Source organism: Papio anubis, chromosome X (assembly GCF_008728515.1).
Source record: "Papio anubis isolate 15944 chromosome X, Panubis1.0, whole genome shotgun sequence".
NCBI lineage: Eukaryota > Metazoa > Chordata > Mammalia > Primates > Cercopithecidae > Papio > Papio anubis.
The window spans coordinates 43,546,287-43,568,777 of record NC_044996.1 but is presented as its reverse complement, the minus strand read 5'-3'; the positions used below and the strand labels follow the sequence as shown (position 1 = coordinate 43,568,777).

The window sequence follows — 22,491 nt, the reverse complement described above, 5'->3', positions numbered from 1 at the left end:
GGCTGTAGGTTTTGCCCCCACAACCAGTAGATTACAGTGAAAGGAATTCTGATTAAATTCTGCCACGTAACTGTGTTAATAATCAGGCACAAGACAGTTACACAGTCTGACCTGTACACCCAGAGACATTCCAGTTCTTTTTTTGCAAACCACCATATTGTGTGAAAGGTTCACCGGAGATAGATGTGACGGTATTTTAGCAGTAGGATTCAGCTTACCTTCTAATTAGAGGGTACATCTGAGTCCTCCATTAAGTGTCTGGACATAAGATTTGTTGGGACTCCTGAGCCTAAGGTGTCATTTTAAAGGGGTGAAGGATGTTGGGCTAACCAAAGTCTTATATCCAATTCATGCAAAAGTGGGAACAACTGAATATTTCTAGATGAAATACGTATCTTTAACACTAGGCAGTTTCCCTAATGAAATATTTCTAGTATCCATTGTAACGAACAAACGATCAGAAGTACTTCAGAGCTGAAGCATGTAAGTGACTTTTTTTCCCATTAGAAAAAAGTTAAGGTATATTTAATATACAGTAAAATTCACCCTTCTAGTGATACAGTTCTGTGAGTTTTGACAAATGCATACAGTTCTATGAACACTCCAGTCAAGATAGAGAATATTCCCATCACCCCCAAAGATTCCCCTGTGCCTTGATTGTGGGACTTTCTAAGAGCAGCTTTACTGAGATATAATTCATATACCATAAAATTCACCCACTTAAAGTGTATAATTCAGTGGTTTTCATATACTACATTTTTAAAAAAATTGTGGTTAAATATATACATATAAAATACAAAATTTGCCATTTTAAGCATATTTAAGTGTACACTTTGGTAGCATTAATTTCATTCGGGATGTTATGCAACTACCACTCGTATTTCCAACACTTTTTTTTTTTTAATCACACCAAACAGCAGCTCTGTACACATTAAGCAATAACTTCCAATTCTTACCTCCCCCAGCCCCTGGTAACCACTGTTCTACTTTCTCTCTCTATAAATGTGCCTATTCTAGGAACCTATTATAGGTGGAATCATATAATATTTGTCCTTTTATGTCTGGCTTGTTTTACTTAACAAAATGTTTTCAAGGTTGTAGCATGTATCAGAACTTTGTTCCTTTTTTAAAGGTAATACTACATTGTATGTATAGATCACATTTTATTTATCTGTCAGTGGACATTTAGATTGTTTCTACCTTTTGGCTATTGTGAATAATGCTGCAATGAATGTTGGCATACAAGTATTTGTTTGAGTCCTTGTTTTCAGTTCTTTTGGGTATGTATATACCTAGGAGTGGAATTGCTGAGTCATATGGTAATTCTATGTTTAGCTTCTTGAGGAACTGCCAAACTGTTTTCCACAACAACTGGCCACTTTACATTCCCACCAGTAATGTACAAGGGTTCCAATTTCTATATATCCTCACCAGCACTTGTTATTTTCTATTTTTAAAATTATAGCCATCCTAGCAGTATGAAGTGGTATATCATTGTGGTTTTGTTTTGCATTTCCCTGATGACTAATGATGTTGAACATTATTTCATGTGCTTATTAGCCATTTGTATATCTTCTTTGGAGAAATGTTTGTTCAAGTTCTTTGCCCATTTTTTGAAAAAACCTGGTTTGTTTTTGTTGCTGAGTTGCAGGAATTCTTGATTGTAGGCTTTGATTAGAAATTTCAGTTGCTAACTAATATCACCCCTGGAGTTCGTATTCTCAGTTAGGGGTCTTCAGATGTCAACAGTGGTGTGTGGTAAATGTTTAAAGCTCTGATTTATGGCATTTGCCAATTTCCATGGTCAATTTCAAGCTGCCAGTCTGCCTCCTCACTAAGGTAACAAAGGAGTTGGGAAGAGATGTACACAATCAACTCTTTCTAGCCAGTGCTATTGGGCTCCCAGTATGCAACAGAATGTTAACTCACCACCCTATGGTGTAGAATAAAACTAACACAGAGGCGTATTTATCACAGTGTCTACACTGAAACTATTTAAATTAAATTAGACATAACTAAAAGTAAATGAAAATAATTTTCAATTACAACACTTTAGCTCCCTCAATAAAAGTGAGAATAATTATTTGTTGAGCACATCATATGCTAGACGTGTTCCAAGTATTACGAGATATTATCAGTAAATAGAGGAGGAAATGTAGAATAAGTTAGTAGTAGGCTGGGACTTGAAGTCAGACTCCAGAACCCATGTGTTTGATATCTTTACCCTACTGTCTTCTATCCCATTAGTGGAATTTATTTTCTGAGTGTTGACTACTATAAATGGAGTAGACTACTTTCTTCTAACCCCAGGGATGCTTCTTTGTTACTTTGTACCCCCCAGCCTCTCTAAATCCTGTTCAAATTGGAATTGAAAACTAAAGCTGTGGTGGTACCACATATCAACGAACTGTAAGGGTTAAAAATATCTTTTTCCTGGTTGCAAAAAAGCATGTGTTGTAAGAAAAATTTAAGCAAGTGAGAAACGGCAAAAATAGAAAGTGAAAGTCCCCCATAAACCCATCTGCCAGAGATAATCATTATTAACAACTAGCATTTATTCTTTCAGAGCTTTTTCTTTACACATTTTTTAAAAAATAAAAATGGGATGATTCCTTCCACTCTGAGACTTTTTTCACTTGGTAATACAGTTAGGCTATTTTCCATGCCAGTGTGTATAGTTTTCCTTCATTCATTTTAACAGCTCTACTTCATTCACTTTAACAGCTACATAATATCCCTTGTGTGAAGGAAATGTAAGGGATTTCGAAGGGCTATTTTGAAGAAGTGATGATAGGTGGCACATGGGACAAAAGGTTGAAAACTACTGTTGGAAACAACAATAGAGCACCATACTTTCCATTTCTCCCCCCAGAGGCTACTATAACTTACTTACCTGAAGCGGTAAGACGACAATCCATGAGCACGGGGAAGAGTTACAGGAAAACTCAAACTAAGCTAGTCAGGGATAATTGAGAGATAAGGCTACATATCAAATTCCTTCACATGTCTTTAGGGCTTTACAGCTCTGGTCTTTGAAATCCTATTTGGAATCTTTCTTAATCTCCAGTAGGCCCTGCTTTGAGTTCGGGAAACATTGTTTTCCAGGAAATACAACCTTTTAATTTCTCCTCATTTGTTCCTCATCTTGAGAGATGGCCACCATCATGTTTTCTTGTTGTGATAATCTGTCAGGTTTTTTTTGTTGTTGTTGTTGTTGTTTGTTTTTGAGACAAAGTCTTGCTCTGTCACCCAGGCTGGAGTGCAGTGGCGTGATCATAGCTCACTGCCACCTTGAACTCCTAGACTGAAGCAATCCTCCCACCACAGCCTCTTGGGACTGCCACCATTCCTGGCTTTTTTTTTTTTTTTTTTTCCCTTTTTTCTACAGATGGGGTCTCACTATATTGCCCAGGCTATTTTGGAACTCCTGGGCTCACATGATCGTTCTGCCTTGGCCTCCCAAAGTGCTGGACTTACAGGCATGAGCTGACATGCCTGGCCTGATATGTCAGTTTTCAGTGGTTGTCAGTGTTTATTTGTTTTCTCCTCTGTCCTAGGCACTTGTCACTAGGTAAGTGCCTAATGACTCCATCAGGTGTGGCATTTATTATTGTTGCAACAGGGAATTGAGAAGAGAAAAGAAGGTTATCTAGGGGATGAGTTAACCTAGAAGTGGAGGAAGAAGACAGCTGTTACTAGGTTGCTGTCAAAATAGCTTGCTTTACTCCCTGGCATGTATCACTCCAGGGAATAAAATAATCCAAGAATGATAAGCTCTCAATTGCCATCTGTTGGTTTGTAATGCTGCTTGCCTTGTTCTAGTTAACATTGAACACTGACCTCACATGGCACTTGGAGAAACTTAGAGGAGGATAAGATGATCATAGGGTGTAAAGCAAACTGACTGAACGCTTGCAGAGAGATGGGCTAAAGGCCAGTGGTATCAGTTTATCAGGATTTGTCTGCCTTACACTCTCTTATCCTTCCCTCTTTACCCCAGGGAGCTGGCAGAATGGTGTTTCCTCTGTAATATGACATATTTAGATTCTTTTACCAGTTTAAAGAAGTTAATTTAATGGGAGTAAAGGGGACTAAGTTTTTAGAGTTGGGGTCAGGTACTATCCTTGATAAGAAAGATTATGGATGTTTGAAGCTCATGAATGGACATGTCATTATCTTTCAAATTACATGCTAAGGATCAGGCTTGTATCATATGTATTTTACTATGTCTTCCGGTCCATATCCCAGACAAACCACTCCATGCCAGCTGTGCTAGGTGCCAGCAGCCATGAACTATGCCAGAGACCCTGCCTCCCTGACTTAGGTTGATTGGACTGAGTGGCCACCTGTCACCAAGACAGCCCATCTGTCACCTAGCAGGTAACATGGGCTTGACCAGCTGAGAGCTGAGTCTTTCATATTCCTCTCCTAGGAAATTAGAATTGGGAAGCTGAGAGCCTAAGGCAGTTTGTAACAGGGAAAAGAGCCAAAAGATGATGGGGAGTGGAGTAGTCATGACAGTCCATGTCCTAGCTAGTTTTATGAAGGGACAGAAACCATGAGCAAACAGAGGGACCTTGCAAGGGAGGAAGAGAGATGCCTTGAGAGACAGAAGAGCTGTTTCCTACAGACACCATGAACCCAGAACCACCTTCCAGTTCTCCTGAGGCCCAGCTTTATCCTACCCTAGGATTCGAATGGGATACCTGTATTCTTTCCACAAACCTCCCTTTTCTTGGGCCAGCTTGAATGAGACTCTGTTTTCCCACAGTGGAAATTATCGGACCAGATATAGGCCCCTACCTTTACAATCGACTTCTGGATTGAGTCAACAACAGTTGGTTTACATTTAAGGCTAACATGAAGTGCTGAAGACTATTCTAGGTATTACGGGGAACAGTGGAAAAACACAGATACCTGATTATTTCTGTCAAGCTCAGTGCTGACGTTATGGGCTTTGAATCTGTGTTCCTGGCAAACAGTGAGAATGAAAAGAGGCAGGGATCCTGACTGTTCATTTATCACTTCACAGCTCTCAACCAACAGGGGGCCTTCTTTAACCTATTTAACCTCTCAGTAGAGTATTTGCCTTTTGCTTATTCCTCTTTCCAGTCAACTCTTGATTATTCATGTAATAGAGGAAAGCATTAATGTGAATGATAGAAGACTGCCCCACCTTGGCCTCTCTTCCCTGCCACAGCAGCATCCAGTCACAGAAATGGAAACAACTAGCAGGAGAGGTAAGGAGGCTGAAAAAAGGTGGGATGGGGCCAAGCAAATTAACATTGTTTCTTCTACTTTTATATTTTCTTTCTGTTAATAAACGCTGCCTGTTTGAGTTTCTCTTCTGGTATCACTAGGAGATTGCTGGAACAGCAATGCCATTTGCTTGATTTAAGTCAAAATATGGGATCTTTTAAAAAACTAAAATAGAGTTGGGGGCAATTGACTAGGATGCTAGTTTCCTCTCCCATCTGTTGTACCCCCTTTTTGTTGGTGCCACCCAGCTTTCTTGTTGGCTGAGTTTAATGTGGGCCCCTAGCAACCATTCTTCGTTCAGGACTTGGGACTCAGCTAGCCAAAATATCCACAATAGTATTTCTCAAAGTATGGTTCTTGACCCACTTGCATCAGAGTCACCATGTGTGCTTATTAAAAATGCTGATTCCTTCCACCTTGAATGCACTGAGGGAAAAATGCTAATTCCTGGGCCCTATCGCCAAACTATTGAGTCCAGATATTGGGATGGGGGACAGAATGGGCTTAGAAATATGAATTTTAACTCACCCACCTCCAGGTGATATTTGTGTGCACTAAACCTTGAGAAAGGCTACTCTGTAAAATGACAGGAGGGGATTTGGAGGGTAGCTCTGGGAAATTACCAACACTTCTCTTTCACTCACTATTTGTAGAGCAAGTGAGTGGGTGGGGAGAGGAAAGTGGGGCATTCCAGGTGTCAGAAGGTATTTTTCTAAGTGCAAATAGTTAAAAGCTGTCTACTGAAAGGAACGTGAGGAAAAATAGAGATGCCAGCATGCTAAATTATATGACACTTAACATTCAAACATTTGCTGAATTAATGCCTGAATAATTAAGAGTTGATTGGGCAGAGACACAGGAAGATTCTGTTTAAGTTACAGACTTGGCTTGCATCCGTGTTTCCTTCTAAAGAGACCACCTTCTCCATTTCTGCATTGTCTTTCTTCAGAGTGAAAATAGATAGTCATTCCCAACATATTTGGGGTTTTGTGGTAATTTAAATATCTAATAGGCACTGCATAATGCCATTCAATGGTTGTGCCTAAATACAACCCTACTAATCAAAATGAGGATATTGTGTTTAAGAGTCTGGCTATGTAGTCTCTGGTCTGGTTATAGTGTTGAGTCTTTTTTCAAAAACTGTCTCTATGGAGTAAAGCAGGGTCCTGTGTTTCATTGCTTTCCACACATTCCCCAACAAGTGTTGAATGGATTTTGTTGCAGAAGTTTCTTTGGAAGTCTATTTAGAATTCAGATTGCATTTTCCCAAGGACACAATATTCTTCTTGTGGTTCAGGTTCCCAGACCAGCTGGCAAAAGCCTATTTAATGGGAAGTGGAGTAGAAGTACAACCCCTCCAGCCCCTTACCAGAATGCCTAAAAGTATTTTTGATGGGGAAAAGCCTCAGGGTTCAGACCTGTGATCCTAGGCATACATCCCAGCTTCATTCTCTGAGCATCACCATAGGGATTTATTATTGGAGGGAACAATTCAAACTCCTTTTCTAGGCCTCCTAGGCTTTGTGTGATCTGACTTTTCTGCTCATCTCTCCAGTATCATTTCTTACCATGTTTCCTCTGGCACTCTATACTGTCTAGGCAACAGGAACTACTTTAAGTTCCCTGAATGTGTCTTTGTAACCTCTGGGCCATTTAAGCCTTTAGCTATGCTCTTCCCTCTACCTGGAGCCTTCTCCTCTTGCCTACGCCTTCTCACTGGTGTTTTGTGTTACAGCTGTCAAAGCTCTGATCACCGTTTTTATTATAGAGTGATTTGTATGCTTTATGTCATTTATCTTCCCTTCGGCCAGACTGAATACTCCACAGAAGGAAAGACCATGTGTATGTTACTCACTGTAGTATCCCCAGCACTTAGCATAGTGCCTGGCAAGTAGCAGGTTCTTAATAATGATATGGCCGGTTCTTAATAATAATGATCTTGTACAGGGGTTCCCACCCTCTTTTACAGATGTGGACTCTGAGATTTAGAGGGGCCAAGTTTTTTTTTTTTTTTCTTTTTCCAAGTCCATAGTTAGCAGCTGTTTTGGAATTAGAACTTCGGCCTTCTGACTTCCAGGCAATGGTATTTTCTTCCAGAGGTATATGTTTCTACAAATAAAGTCTGAATGCATTGGAATAACTTATCCTGGGGGTTATTTGTAGCAGTCTCAAATCATTTGATCAGGCTCACTACTGGTGATATATAGAGGGAAATAGGAGAGTGAAGTAATGCAGAACATACCTTCTGTAATTTAGATTTAGATCATTTTTGCTGGGCCTGGAGAGGAGGAGCTAGGGGAGTACAGTTTACCCATGGCGCTGCTTACAGAATTTAGACATAACAGATGGCTGTTCATTATTCTGGGATTCCACATCTGTACAGAGTGTAGAACATAACTGAATGCTCAGCGGGCATTTCTTGATTATGTGATTTGCTACAGTCTCTCTGCTAGTGTGTTCAAAATACCATTCAGAGTTTTCTATTCCATTTACCATTTAATTGATAAGCATGTGGTTTGATAAATGTTGTTGTCATTATTAGGAGTAGTGGTTTTATGTAGTTCTTATAGAGATATAAGGGCCTTTAGATCATTTGATTTGGGGCCCTGCCTTAGCTATTAGAAATTGCATAGTACCTTAAATACCTGTTGCCTAATGTTATTTGCCTTCTCATTGTGGCTCTTGGGGGTTTCTGCTGCTCAGTATAGAATTCCATAAGACTGGATTAAAGGGCATACAGCCTAATACAGCAGTCTCGAACCTTTTTGGCACCAGGGACAGGTTTTGTGAAAGATAATTTTTCCATGGACTGAGGTGGGGGGTGAGGGAGGATGGTTTCAGGATGAAACTGTGCCACTTCAGATCATCAGGCATTAGATTCTCATAAGGAGCATGCAACCTAGATCCCAAGCATGCAGTCTAGATCCCTCTTCATGCTCCTATGAGAATCTAATGCTGTCACTGATCTGACAGGAGGTGGAGCTCAGGCGATGATGCTCACTCATCTGGCACTCACTTCCTGCTGTGTGGCTTGGTTCCTAACAGGCCATGGATTGGTACCATTCTGTGGTCTGGGGCTTGGGGACCCCTGGCCTAATGGATCATCTTAGTAAAGTTCAGAGGCATTTAGGAGGAAGGACCCATCAGATGACATGCAAGGAGAAAATATCTGTAGACCCTTGGAGAAGAGGGAAAGCAGTGCTTTTCCATGTGTAAGCTTGGGACTGAGGGTTGGATTTTTGTGGTAGGTACATGACTGGGTGGAGAGGATGACATAGCTCCTTTCTCCACTTGGCTTTCAGTAGGACACACTTCAGGAGTCCCACATCAGGATGGCTTTTTTTCTCCCTGTGGTGAAGAAAACAGCTGGCAAGTGGCTAATTAAAACCATTGTAAGCCCAAAAGCTAAACTCAAAGGGCTTTGAGAGCCTTCCATTGGGCTGCCCAAAGTCCTTAGAGGCTAATATAATGAATAATAAAGGAAATTCATTGAACACCGTTAAGAAAAGGTAATGCATGTCTTCCTTCAAACCATCAATGCTTTGCCCCATCACTGATTTGCTTGTGCGACTCTTCCTTTATGTCACTCTGAATAAACTCCCCTTTGTCTTTCTGGGCCAAGGGAACCAAATGAGTATAGAGGGACTCTTCTTGGAGTCACGCATTTCTTTCCTCCTTGTGACTGCCAAACCACCAAACTCTGGGCCATTTGCATGTGGCTTAATTTCTCCTCATAATGTGGCAAAACACATTTTGGTGCTAGGTACGATACAACCATTCCCGGAGTGAAGCAAATGTAGAAAGTGCTGTAATTTGAGGCAGTTTTCAGAAAAGAGCCTCTTCTGGTACAGAAAGCCCCTTGTTCCTTTTTCCTTTCTTTTTTTTCATTTATGCCTCATCACATTTTGTGCAATTTCAGCTCATCTCAGGCTGCATTTTCCTTTTGATGTCGGCTTTCTAGAATAGCCCTTGCCTGAGAAAAAAGAACAAAAGGCCAACTCTGTGGCTTTCAATTTGCAGCGTCCCCAGCCCTTTTATCCATCTCAGTACTTCCCTGGTTGGGAACAAAACCCAAGCTCCAGGGTCAGAGTACATGTGGAGGAAGAACCCTTTTTGAAAATCCAAACACATGAGGAATTCATGTTTCATTGTCATCCTGCTTTGCAATTGGGTCAGGTACATATGGGGAGGAGAGAGTGGGCTTGGAAGAAAAAAAAAAATTGGTTTGTTACCTCCACAAAAGCAGACATTCTCATTTTCCCCCAGAAGTTCCATTAAGAAGAAAGCAAGTTTTTAAGGGTTTAATTGCTAATTCAGGGTTGCTTTCAGCTGTTAGGGCATCTGTATCAAGGCGCCTAGTTTGGGAGGTAGAACAGAAGTTTGACGTGCTAACATTTGGGAACTTTCTCAGACAGGATGTCTTTGTTATCTAGTTTCTTTCCAGTTTTTCAGTACCTGCTTTCAGACCTCTACTTTTTCTCTTCTGCTTCCTTTGGTTTCAGATCACAGAAGACCTATCTCTTTGTGCTCCCAGCTTGTTGTCTTGGTTACAGGCTTCTTTGGCTTGCCTTCCTTTGAGGGGAATATACAGCCTAAAGAAGATTTTTTAAAATGGTGACTAAGGTCCCTTTCTCTAAGGTTACTGGGATATTAAGCAGTGGGTAGAATAGTGACTTATAAACCGGCTGTACGTTGAAATCAGCGGGGGCACTTTAAAATACTGATGTCCAGACCTCAGGCCCAACCAGTTGAGTAGGGATCTTGAGGAGTAGGCCCCAGAAATTTTTTTTTTTTCTTTTATGAAACAATAAACTGCCTACGTGAGTCTAATGTGCATTCAGGATTTAGAACCGCTGAGTTTTACAGCAAAGCCAAACAACTTGGTTTCAGCTGTTTGAGCCAGGTGACGTAAATAGAATCAACTTTTCTGTACCTTAGTTTTACCTGCCTAGAACAGGGAAGCAATAAAGCTTAAGAATTTAAAGAGGCTCACTGTGACCCTCCTGTCATTACTATTGCATACAAAAGAGAGGTAACTTTCTTTCAAAAAAGAAAAAAAAGAAAAAGAAAATCCAATTATTCAGCTGGCTTGGCTTCTGGACTGTAACAGTGGCTTGAGGATTAAAATAAATCTTTCCAGTTTGTGGAGGAACAGCAGCTTCATTCCCCAGTATGGTTTGGCCAGCGCTTTCCAGGTTTTCAAAACTGCCCCAACTTTCAGCTGACTCCCTTCTCATGCCCCAGGTGGTTAGCAGAGTTAGGCACCATACTTATATTTTTAGTGAAATTGCCTTTTAATAGTATTTTCCTAACATAAAACAACACATGTTCATGATTCAAGCCCAGAAAATTATAGGAATATGACACATAGCAAACAAGAGTCCCCTAGAAGTCAGTCTCCCAGACATATCCACTGTAAGCATGTTTTTCCTTCTGATTTTTATCTCTGCATATGCCAAACATTTTATACTTTTATTTTAAAAATGGGATCATTCAACAATGTTTGTACTTTTTCCCCTTAGTATCTTAGCCATCACTCCATGTATAAATCAACCTCATTCTTAAGGACCCCTGATTCTTAGGATTTTAGTCACACAAGGGCACAATGTCCTTTCCCTTCCCTCCAAGATTTCGCTTTCCTATGGAAAGGCTTGGGTTTTGTTTGTTTGTTTGGGCTTCAAATAGAGCAAATCCATTGTATCTGGTATATTTATGTTTGGTTGTTATTTAAAAATTCGTACAATTTTAAAGAAATAGAATAGCATATAGGATTCCCTCCAACCTCTGACCCCTAATCCACTAGTTCTTCTCCCCAGAAACAAACTGCCATTACCAGATTCTTGGAAATCTTGAGAATTACTGCATGCATAAACAAGGCTTGAATATTCTAAAATGGCTTTTGCTTAGGTAACCAAGTCTATCCATATTGTATAGAGACATCTTGTTTCATTTATTCATTCAGCAAGTATCTGATGAGCATCTCGTGTGTTCCAGGCACTGTGTTAAGTTCTGAACCTACAGTGAGGACCATCACACAGCTCAAACTCTCCAGGAGCTTATGGTCAGCAGGGAAGATCAACATTTAATCAAAACATAGCTAAATATAAATGAGAAATGGTGATATGTGTTGTGAAGGAAAAGAACAGCGTTTACATGCTTTTTTTTTTTTTTTTTGAGATGGAGTCTTGCTCCATCGCATGGGCTGGAGTGCCATGGCGCCATCTCGGCTCACTGCAACTTCCGCCTCCCAGGTTCAAGCGATTCTCCTGCCTCAGCCTCCCGAGTAGGTGGGGCTACCGTGCCCAGCTAATTTTTTTGTATTTTTAGTAGAGACGGGGTTTCACCATGTTGACCAGGATGGTCTTGATCTCTTCACCTCGTGATCCACCCGCCTTGGCCTCCCGAAGTGCTGGGATTACAGGCGTGAGCCACTGTGCCCGGCCTACGTGCATCATTTTTTAAAACAGTGATTAATGGAGTCCCCTTCCCCAATTTTTAAATATAAAGGTGTGGATGGGAGATTTGCAGCAAAGATAGGGAAGCAAAGACATAACCCACAATCTTTACTCTTGCCAACAGGTCTTACCTTCTTTCCCACCAAAATTTTCCTTTGATAAAATGTCTTGCTGAGAGTTAGGGTAACTCAACAACCAGCTTTATTATTGGTTGACAGGGTGCCTTAGAAGACCTTTGTTAGCCAGACTGTGAGCTTCTTGCAGACAGGAATGATGTCCTGCATCACTGTGTGCTCAGAACGTAGTACTAACTGATGTAGGCACCAGGAAATAGATGCTTTTATTACATTCTCATTTTATGCCTTAGAAGCACTGCAAATGGTAGGTATTCGTATTTCTATTTTAAACGATGAAAAAACTGAGGCTTAAGGAGGTGTAAAAAATACTTCCTTTTAAAAAAATACACCTCTCCCCCACCCTCATAAAAACCCCAACTTTGACCATAGAGTTCATTGGTGGTGGAGCACTGCAAACATTAGCTGTCCCATGTGACTTTGGCTCTGACACAATTGGTCCTCTTGCTTCAGGGAACTGGATACCATCCATTCCTCCCATGGGTTGGCCTAGGCTGTGTTACTTCAGAGTTTTCTTGACGAGTTTCAAGGTAACCAGGTCATCCTGTTCTAAATATTTTTCTGGGATTGAGGTCAAGGAGCAGCAGGATCCTCTCTTAAATGGGTCAGAGGAGGACGACTCCTATGGCTCCTGGAAAAGTCAAGCCCCTTCATGCTAACTACACTGTCTTCCTGTCTATTCCAGCTTATATCCTGGGCTGAGCTATGGATAGGGAGCAGAGGTTGATGTACGCATGTGTTCTGGAGGACTTTTATATGTCCGATGGTGTGTTAGGCACTGTGTGGAGTTGGGGCAGAGGAAACTCCAGAAAAGACAAATTATCTTATGGTGCAGACAAAAGGTAGTATTGGCAACAAACATGACCTCTGGAATCAGATAGTTCTGGGTTCCAGGCCTGACTCTTTGACTCACTTGTCAGTTGTGCAACCTTAGGCAATTTGTTTAACCTTTCTGTAGCTCAGTTTCCTTGTATGCAAACAGGAGGAAAATAATAATCTCTTACATAATAGGATTGCTATGAAGAATATGTGAATTAATACATGTAAGACATTGACTGTTGTGCCGGGCACCTAGTAAGCACTCAACAAGGAATAACTACTGCTGCTATTGTTGTTACTAACAACAGTATGAGACTAATAAGTGATTAGTGTATAGTACCAACAAATACAAATGGAGTTCACAAAAAGAATGCTTAATTTTTGTGAGTTATTCAGGAAATCTCTAGAGGAGACAGAAGAAGTGGAATGAAATATTCCAGGTGGAGCAAATATGGAAGTGGGAGGCTGAACTGAACTGGAGTGGGGAACAAAAAGAAGAAACAAACCCAATGTCTGGCACCCCTGAACTCTATCACCAGCTCACCTGTTGTCACTACCAATATGTCCAGTCCTTTATGGCTCTCCATTTTGGAGTGCCCTGAATTACTGGTTGCAGTTTTGACTTAGCCAGCTAGTTGGCCGGCTGCTCTGGCTGAGCTTGAGGGTGTCTGTGCCTTGGTGGAGTTGACACGGGTCCTAACTCTGCAACTTGGTTCGTAGGTTCAAAGCCTAATTTTTATCAGCTTACCCACGGCCGTTGGTTTCTAGTGGACTGAGTCACACTCCCCAACATTACAAAACACTTCTTAATAAGTAAACTACCAGGCTGATAAGTCAATTGACGATGAAAGAGAGACCTTTATAGAGATGAGAACACTTGTGTGTATCAGCCCTGTCTGATATCAAGGTACCTCAAGCCAAATTAAACAGGGATTGTTTTATAACCTAAAATCGGAACTCAATGGAGTTGAAAAGTCTCATGAGTGAGACCATATAGGCTTTGGTAGTCCATGGAAAACTGTACCTTTTGCATGTCTGTCATAGGTTTGTAGTGTGACCAGAATGTGTGTACTGTTCTCTCTCCACTGCTGGAGAAACATCAGTAACATTTTTTCTCTTGGATGTTCCTGTTTTAAATTCCATGCAAATGCTGTTTGTGTGCTATGACCATGCTATTCGCTTGAGTTTCTTCCTTGTTGACAAGATTTTTGAGTTGCCTACTTCATAGCGACAACATAGTGATTCTCTCCTTGAGTGTTCTTTTTGGCTTTGTTCCCAAACACTAGGAATGTTTCCAAGCAGGGCCGCCACGAATGGCTATGCACTGCACAACCCTAGGAGAGGGTGCCATTCACATAGACTATAATTGAATGGCGCCACTAGGGTTGTGCAGTGCACAACCTGCACAACTGTACTCGGCGGCCCTGGCATAATGTAATGTCAGTACTTTCTTCATCAAGGTACCAGTTAGGGATTGTCCTCAGGGTAAGGGGGCTGTAGCAGTGAGCTGCTGCTGTGACCAAGAAAGGAAGAAAGAAGTAAAGTTGTGGCTTTGGGAGGATTATCTTCTGAAAACGAGAGCCATCGTATAGGAGAACTACGTACCTTCATTCGTTCAGTAGTTTTCTGAGTGCCTACTATGTGAGGGTTGAAGAACAGGGAGGGGTTTGCATAGGAAGGAGCATTTGAACTGGGCTTTGTGAAAGAAGTAGAATATTAACATGTGGAGATGAGTCAGGAGGAGAGAATCTCAGGGGAAGGAGTAGCGAGAGGAAAGACAGATGGGAGACCACAAGGGGTATATGGGTAATGGTGCCTAATTCATCTTAGTTGGATAGAAAAGCATGTAAAAGGGAGTAGTGAGCAATGATGCTGGTTGGGGGTCAAATGATGATGTAGGAGGGGAGGGAGTTGAATGCCCAATTAAGGAATTTGGACTTTTATTTATCAAGCAATAAGGAGCTATCCAAAGTTTGTTTTTTTAAACAGCTTTATTGGGTTATAATCATATACCATATAATTCATTCATTTAAAGTGTACAATTGAATGTTGTTTAGTATATTCACATATATGTGCAGCCACCACCACAGTCAATTTTAGAACATTTTAATCATCTAAAAAGTAACTCCATACCATTTAACTCACCCCCCTCCCTATCTTTCCCCCACTCACCAGCCCTAAGCAATGGTTGATCTACTTTCTGTTTCTATAGATTTTATCTATTCTGTACATTTCATATAAATCGAGTAATTATAATATGTGACCTTTTTCCACTGGCTTCTTTCATTTAGTATGTTTTTAAGATTCGTCTATGTTTGGCATGTATCAGTACTTCACTTATTTTTATGGCCAATTAATATTCCATTTTAAGGATATGCCACATTTTATTTATCCATTTGTCTGTTGGTGAGCATTTGGGTTGTTTCCGTCTTTTGGCTATTAGAGATAATACTTCTGTGAACATCTGTGTGTAAGTTTTCAGGTGGACATAGGTTTTTATTTCCCTTGGACATAGGTTTTCATTTCCCTCAGGTATAGGAGTGGAATTGCTGAGTCATATTGTAACTCTATGTTTAACCTCTCAAGGAGCTGTCAGACAGTTTTTCTAAAGTGGCAGCACCATTTTACATCCCTACCAATGGTATAAAAGGGTTCCAATTTCTCCACATCCTCGTGCATACTTGTGATAGACTTTTTATTTTAGCCATGCTAGTGGGAATGAAGTGTCATCTCATTGTAGGTTTGATTTGCATTTCCCTGATGACTAATGATGTTGAACATCTTTTCATGTGCATGTTGAGTACCTGTATGTTTTCTTTGGAGAGATGTCTGTTCAAGGTTATTTGTCTTTTTATTGTTGAGTTTTTTAATACTTTGGCTATTTTTAATGTATATATTTAAGGTTTCAACTTAATGATTATATATATATGTAAACGACCATAATTAACACATTCATTACTTCATAGAGTTATCATTTATGTGTGTGTGTGTGTGTGTGTGTGTGTTGGAAATATTTAGGATCTACTCTTACAGCAAATTTTAAGTATACAGTGCAGTATTTTTACCTATAGTCACCTTGCTATACATTAGGTATTCAGGATTTATTCGTCTTGGAAAATTAAAACTTTGTACTTTTTGACTAACATTTTACTTTCCTAGCACCAACCCCAGCTAACCATCATGTTATACTCAGCTTCTGTGAGTTTGACTAATTTACATTTCATATTTATGTGACATCATAAGATATTTTTCTTTCTGTGTCTGGCTCATTTCACTTAACATAATGTCCTTTGGGTCCTTCTGTGTTACTGAAAATGATAATAGGATATCTTTCTTTTTAAAGGTTGGATAATATACCACATTTTCTTTATTCATTCATCCATTGATTAACATTTATCTTGTTTCTATATCTTGGCTATTGTGAATAATGGTGCAAGGAATATAGAAGTGCAGATATCCCTTTGAGATCTTGATTTCAACTCTTGGATAAGTATCCAGAAGTGGGATTGCTGTGTCATAGAATAGGTCTTTTCTTTTTTTTTTTTTTTGAAATTATACTATTTTTGATAATGGCTCTATCGATCTCTATCAGCAGTTTTCCAGGGTTCTATTTTCTCCACACCCTCCCCAATATTGCCATCTTTTGCATTTTTTATAATAGCCATTCTGACAAGGGTGACATGAGATCTCACCGTGGTTTTCATTTGCATATCCCCAATGATTAGTGATGTTGAGCACCTTTTCATATACCTGTTGTCCATTTGTATGCCTTCTTTGGAAAAATGTCTATTCAGATCTTTGCCCATTTTTAAATTGGGTTATTTGTATTTCTGCTATTGAGTTTATGAGTTCTTTATATATTTTAAATATTGACATCAAATTTGTGGTTTGCAAATATTTGCTATATAGCTTTTTAGGTTGATGTAGTCCTAATTGTTTTTGTTTGTTTTTCACTTTTCTTGCATGTGCTTTTGATGCCATATTAAAAAAATCATTGCCAAGACCAATTTCAAAAAGTTTTTCCTGTTTTCTTGTAGGAGTTTTATGGTTTCAGATGTTACATTTAAGTCTTAAGCCCATTTTGAGTTGGTTTTTGTGTGTGGTGTAAGATAAGAGTCTAATTTCATTACTTTGCATGTGGATATCCAGTTTCCCCAACATCATTTACTGAAGCAAGCATCTTTTCCCCCATTGCGTATTTTTGACCCTCTAAGGTTCTTCGTTCCTTTTCATCCTTTTTTTTTTTCTTTTTCTCTTCTGATGAGGTAATTTTAAATAACTGTGCTTCAAATTTGCTGGTTCTTTCTTCTGCTTGATAAGTCTCCTGTTTTTAGTTCAGTCATTGTATTCCTCAGCTCCAGAATTTGTTTGGCTGTTGTTTACAGTTTCTATCTTTTTATTTAACTTTTCATTTTGATCATACATTGTTTTCCTGATTTCATCGAGTTGTCCATCTGTTACTTGTGTTTTTATTGTTGAGTCTTAAGAGCTATTTATTCTGGATACTAGACTCCTATTAGATACATGATTTGCAGATTTTTTTCTTCTCCCATTCTTTGGATCCCCTCCCCTCCTCTCCCCTCTCCTTCCTTTTTTTTTTTTTTTTTTTTTGGAGACAGATTCTCACTCTGATGCCCAGGCTGGAGTGCAGTGGTGTGATCTCAGCTCACTGCAACCTCTGCCTCCCTGGTTCAAGCACCTCCCCGCCTCAGCCTCCCAAGTAGCTAGGATTACAGACATGTCATGTGCCACAACGCCTGGCTATTTTTTTAAAAATTATTTTTAGTAGAGACAGAGTTTCGCTATGTGGGCCAGGCTGGTCTCGAACTCCTGACCTCAAGTTATCTGCCCGCCTCGGCCTCCCAAAGTGCTGGGATTACAGGTGTGAGCCACCATGCCCAGCCTGGGTTGTCTTTTCACTTTCTTAATAGTGTCATTTGAAGCATAAAATATTTTAATTTTGGTGAAGTACAGTATATTTATTTTTTCTTTTGTTGCTTGTGCTTTTGGTTACATCTTAGAGTCTATTACCAAATCCTAGGTCATGACATTTATCCCTGTGCTTTCTTTTACAAGTTTTATAGTTTTTGCTCTTACAGTTAGGTCTTTGATTTTGAGTGAATTTTTGTATATGGGTTATGAGGTAGGGGTCCAACTTAATTCTTTTGTATGTGGATAACCAGTTGTCCCAGCATCATTTGTTGAAGAGACTATTCTTTCTACCATTGGATGGTCTTGATGCCTTTGTCAAAAATTAGTTCTGAGGGTTTATTTCAGTGCTCTCAATTCTATTTTATTGGTCTCTGTGTCTTTCCTTAGGTTAGTACCACACTGTCTTTGTTACTGTTGCTTTATCATAAGTTGAAATCAGGCTGTGTAAGTCCTCCCACTTTTTCTTTTCAAGGTTGGATTGGCTATTTGGGGTCCCTTGCATTTCCATATGAATTTTAAAATCAGCGTGTCAGTTTCTACAAAAAAAATGTCAGCTGGGATTCTGATAAGTACTGTGATGAATCTGTCATTTAAAACTTTCAAGGAGGAGTGTAACAGGATCAGAATGCTATTTTAAGAATAGGAACCTGACAATACTGTATAAAATTAGAGCAAGCTTGTCCAGCCTGCGGGCTGCATGCAGCCCAAGACAGCTTTGAACGCAGCCCAACACAAATTCATAAACTTTCTTAAAACATTATAAGATTTTTTTGCGATTATTTTTTAAAGCTCATCAGCTATCGTTAGTGTTAGTGTATTTTATGTGTAGACCAAGAGAATTATTCTTCTTCCAGTGTGGCTCAGGGAAGCCAAAAGATTGGACACCCCTGAATTAGAGTGATGAAGGAAAAACACCGGATACTTGGAGATCAGATAGGAAACTGCTGTAGTAGTTTAAGAAAATGATAGGGACCAAACTAGGAAAAGATAGTGAGGGTGGATTTCAGATATATTGAAAAGGTTGGGCTGGGTGCAGTGGCTCACACTAGTAATCCTAGTGCTTTGGGAGGCTGAGGTGGGAGGATCACTTGAAGCCAGGAGTCCGAGACTAATCTGGGTAACAAAATGAGACCCCATATGTACAAAAAATAAAAATAACTAGGTGTGGTGGCACATGCCTGTAGTCCTAACTAGGCAGGAGGCTGAGGTGAGAGGATTGCTTGAGCCTAGGAGTTTGAGGCTGCAGTGAGCCATGATCACACCAATGCACTCCAGACTGGGTGACAAACCAAGACCCTGTCTGGAAAAAAAAAAAAAAAAAAAAGAAAAGGTCTAAGTGTCAAGACAAGATTTGGGAACTGAATACATGTGGGGCTGAGAAAGGTGGGGGATCGGGGATAACTCTGGGTTGTGAAGAGAGGCTTAATGGATTAGATTATAGTACCTTTTAAAACTTTGTATTAGTTTGAAATGACTTTTGACCTACAGAGGAGTTGTGAAGATATTACAGAGAATTCCTGTATATCCTTCACCCAACTTCCCCTAATGTTAACATTTTACGTAACTATGGTAAAATTATTAAAACTGAAAAATTATCATTTATACAATGCAACATGAACTTAACTATAGTCTTTATTTGGGTTTTACCAGTTTTTTTTTTTCACAAGTGTCCCTTTTCTGTTGCAGGATCTATCTAGGATCCTTAATTGCATTTAGATATTATCTCTCTTTAGTCTTCTCTAATCTGTGGTAGTTCCTTAGTCTTTGCCTTCACAACCTTGACTATTTTGAAGAGTACTGTTCAGTTTACTCTGTAGAATGCCCCTGATTTGGGTTTATCTGATGTTTTTTCATGATTCCATGGAGATTATACAATTTGGGCATCCAATAAGGATGATACTATCAATAGCTCATGCTTATTTTATTCCTTACAGTGTGTCAGGCACTTGAACTAGGTACCTTAAGCATTTAAATTTTACAGTTACCCTATGAAATAATACTATTGTAATCCTCTTGACAGGTAAGGGAACTGAGCCTAAAGGGTTAAGTATTCTCTGTAGGCAGCTGGACAAGGGAAACTGAGTAATATGTCAGAACGTTGTTATTGCAAACGTGGAATTAAAACAAGCGAAGTTAGAGGAATTGAAAATTTAATATGATTTGTTGCTGATGTGGTGCATAGTAGGGATGAATTTTCTATTGAAATCAGAATAATTATGGCTATTATGTATTGAGTGCTAGCTATGTGCTAGGCACTGTGCCAAATGCTTTTCTTGCTTTGTTTCATTTTGTCCTCTCCCAAACCTTGTGAGACATAGGCACTATTTTTATCCCTATTTTGCAGGTGAAAATTCCTCTAATCTCTTGCCCAAGGCCAGAGTGCTGGTGAGTGGCAGACCCACCATGTGGATCCAAGTCTGTCTGGTTTTTTTTTTTTTTCATTTTTATTATACTTTTAAGTTCTAGGGTACATGTGCACAACGTGCAGGTTTGTTACATATGTATACTTGTGCCATGTTGGTGTGCTGCACCCATCAACTCGTCAGCACCCATCAACTCGTCATTTACACCAAGTCTGTCTTAACTCTAAAGCCTATACTCTTAACCACTTGGCATTGCTGACTGTCTTCCTCCCATCTTCTTAGTAGGGATGAATTTGCCAATGGGACTAGAAAACATATTTATGGGCTTGGATGTAGATACTGCTTGGTTGTGGACATTACCAAATACATGTTTGCAACTCTCCTTATTTTATACCTCAGTGGTTGGTCAACCCCATTCTTTCTTTGGGTTTATTTCAAGCAGGTTACAATCTGGTCTTTCAAGTCTGGGATTTTAAAGCTTAACTCTTAGTAGGCACACTCTTATATCCCTTTTATTTAAATTCTTGAGGGAAGCTTCTTTATAAACTCCTTAGACTGACAAAAATAGTAAAATCTAGAAATAGGCAAATCAAGGGAGATAATGAGATGACCCAGAATTGGCATTTAACTGTGGAGTGTAAGGGAAGCTTTCCTGGAGAAAATAATGTTTAATTTTGCATTTGAAGGGTAGATAAGAGCCACAAGAGGAAAGCTGGAAAAACCATCTTGAAGAGGGAATAGGATTAGCAAAGGCACAATTTCTTGATGTGGGTGATTTAAATTTAAAAATTAAAATTATGAAAATATTAAGAAAACAATAGGTGATGCTCTAATCCCACTGTTATAAAAGATTTTCAAAGCATAATATCTAAGACAGAAGCCATAAAGAGAATGAGAAATACATCTGATTACATAAAGATTTAAAAAGCTTCCATAAATAAAAACCTACCATAAACAGCTGCAACAATGACAGCCCGGGAAAATTTTTTGCAATAAATTTCAAACAATCTGTATTAGCTGTCATTAATATATAAATAGCTCTTTACAACTCAATTGAAAAGAACACACCAGCTGAAAAATAGTCAAAGTGCACAGATGGTCACATCCCAAAAGAAGAAATATGGCTGGCCAATACACCTGTTAGAAAATAGTTTAACATTTCTGGTAATCTAAGGCATGCAAATTGTGTGTGTGTGTTTTGCCTTTTAAACACGTGATAATTACCAAATGATAGTGACCTGTTTGTCAGGTTGCAGCAGAAAACAGATCCTCGTATATTGCTGGAGGGAATAGCAATTTAAATAATTTTTCTGGAGGGCAGTTTAGCATTATGGGTCAAAAAATCTTCAAATGGATATTCCCTTCGAAGATGTAGACTGTCTTCTACCAATGTGGGCTAAGGAAATAGTAAAGGAACTGAAAATTTAGATGTAATTTACATGTGCAACCAGAGGATATTGGCTGAGTAAATTATTGCATATCCATATAATTGAATAAAATGGAGGTATTGGAAAATGAGATAGTAGAAGTGTAGTAATTGACATGAATATGTTCAGGGTACAGCTTGACATAACTCACGAGGCTGTCATGCTGGAGAGGTAGGCAGGATCCAGAGCAAAGAAGGCTTTGTCTGCCATCCTAAGAACCTTGAGCTTTTTCAGTAGGTAGTGGCAAGCTGTGGAAGCATTTACAATGGCAGATCAGAGGGACCTTTTAGATAGATCCCTCTTACAGCAGTGTGCCTGGAGGCAGGAGACCAGTAAGGAGATTATTGCAGTGATCCTGAAAGAGATGATGAGGGCCAGAGGGTATGAAGTGGATCGAGTCATAGGACCAACTTTGGGCAGCCCAGGGAGTTAATCTTCCTTATGGTGGGTAACAGTCATAAGCACTTGGCCTCAGCGATCCCCAGATAGCTGTGTGCCATCACAGGAGGTGGTGACAGGAGAACTGAAGCTTGGGGAGGTTGTGTGCTAGGCCAAACACGACTCTCCTGTACCTCTCTCACTCTCTGTTTCCCTTTCATTTAGTTTGCCCATATCCCTTCATTGCTTACCCTGGCTAGCCTCTCATTTAGGATGGCCTGTGGTCAATGGCCCTCCTTCCCAATTATATTTCTCATAGTACTAACACTTGCTCCAGTGTACAAAAGCTATCTTCTTTAAGAGTTATGAAAATGGGGATTGTTGAATGTAACACTGGGGTGGAGAAGAAGTGGATGGGAGGCTGAACAATGGTGGCAGTGAACTTGGGGCTGATATGACTGGGGGAACAGGAATGGGAAGCAGGCCAGGTGTTGACTGAGAAGTTGGGTAGGGAAGGTGGGAACCTGGAACCAGAGAGATTCACAGGTAGAGGATGAACTGGGATAACAGCTGGTGCCTAGATTGGATGCTTAGGAAAGAACTAAAGGTTAGTACAGGGATCTTTCCTGAGGAAGCTGAGAGAGTGTGTGGTTTTGAATGGAACCTGTGGATTTTTCTGGGAAAACCAGCCAAAAAAGACCTCAGTTTTATAAGGATTACAAGT

The 22,491-nt window shown here is 39.8% G+C and overlaps 1 protein-coding gene across 12 annotated transcripts in view; it reads left to right on the top strand.

Moving 5' to 3' along the window:
* TMEM164 (transmembrane protein 164) overlaps nt 1-22,491 on the top strand; it is a 193,671-nt gene that overhangs the window by 38,244 nt on the left and 132,936 nt on the right. The window contains exon 1 of one of the 12 annotated variants that reach the window (XM_021932529.2): nt 3,402-5,240. The exons of the other annotated variants lie outside the window; for them this stretch is intronic. Within the exon in view, the coding sequence (XP_021788221.1) occupies nt 5,157-5,240 (84 nt within the window). The 5' untranslated portion in view covers nt 3,402-5,156. Of the gene's footprint in view, nt 1-3,401; nt 5,241-22,491 lie in introns of those variants that run through there. 12 annotated transcript variants of the gene reach the window in all.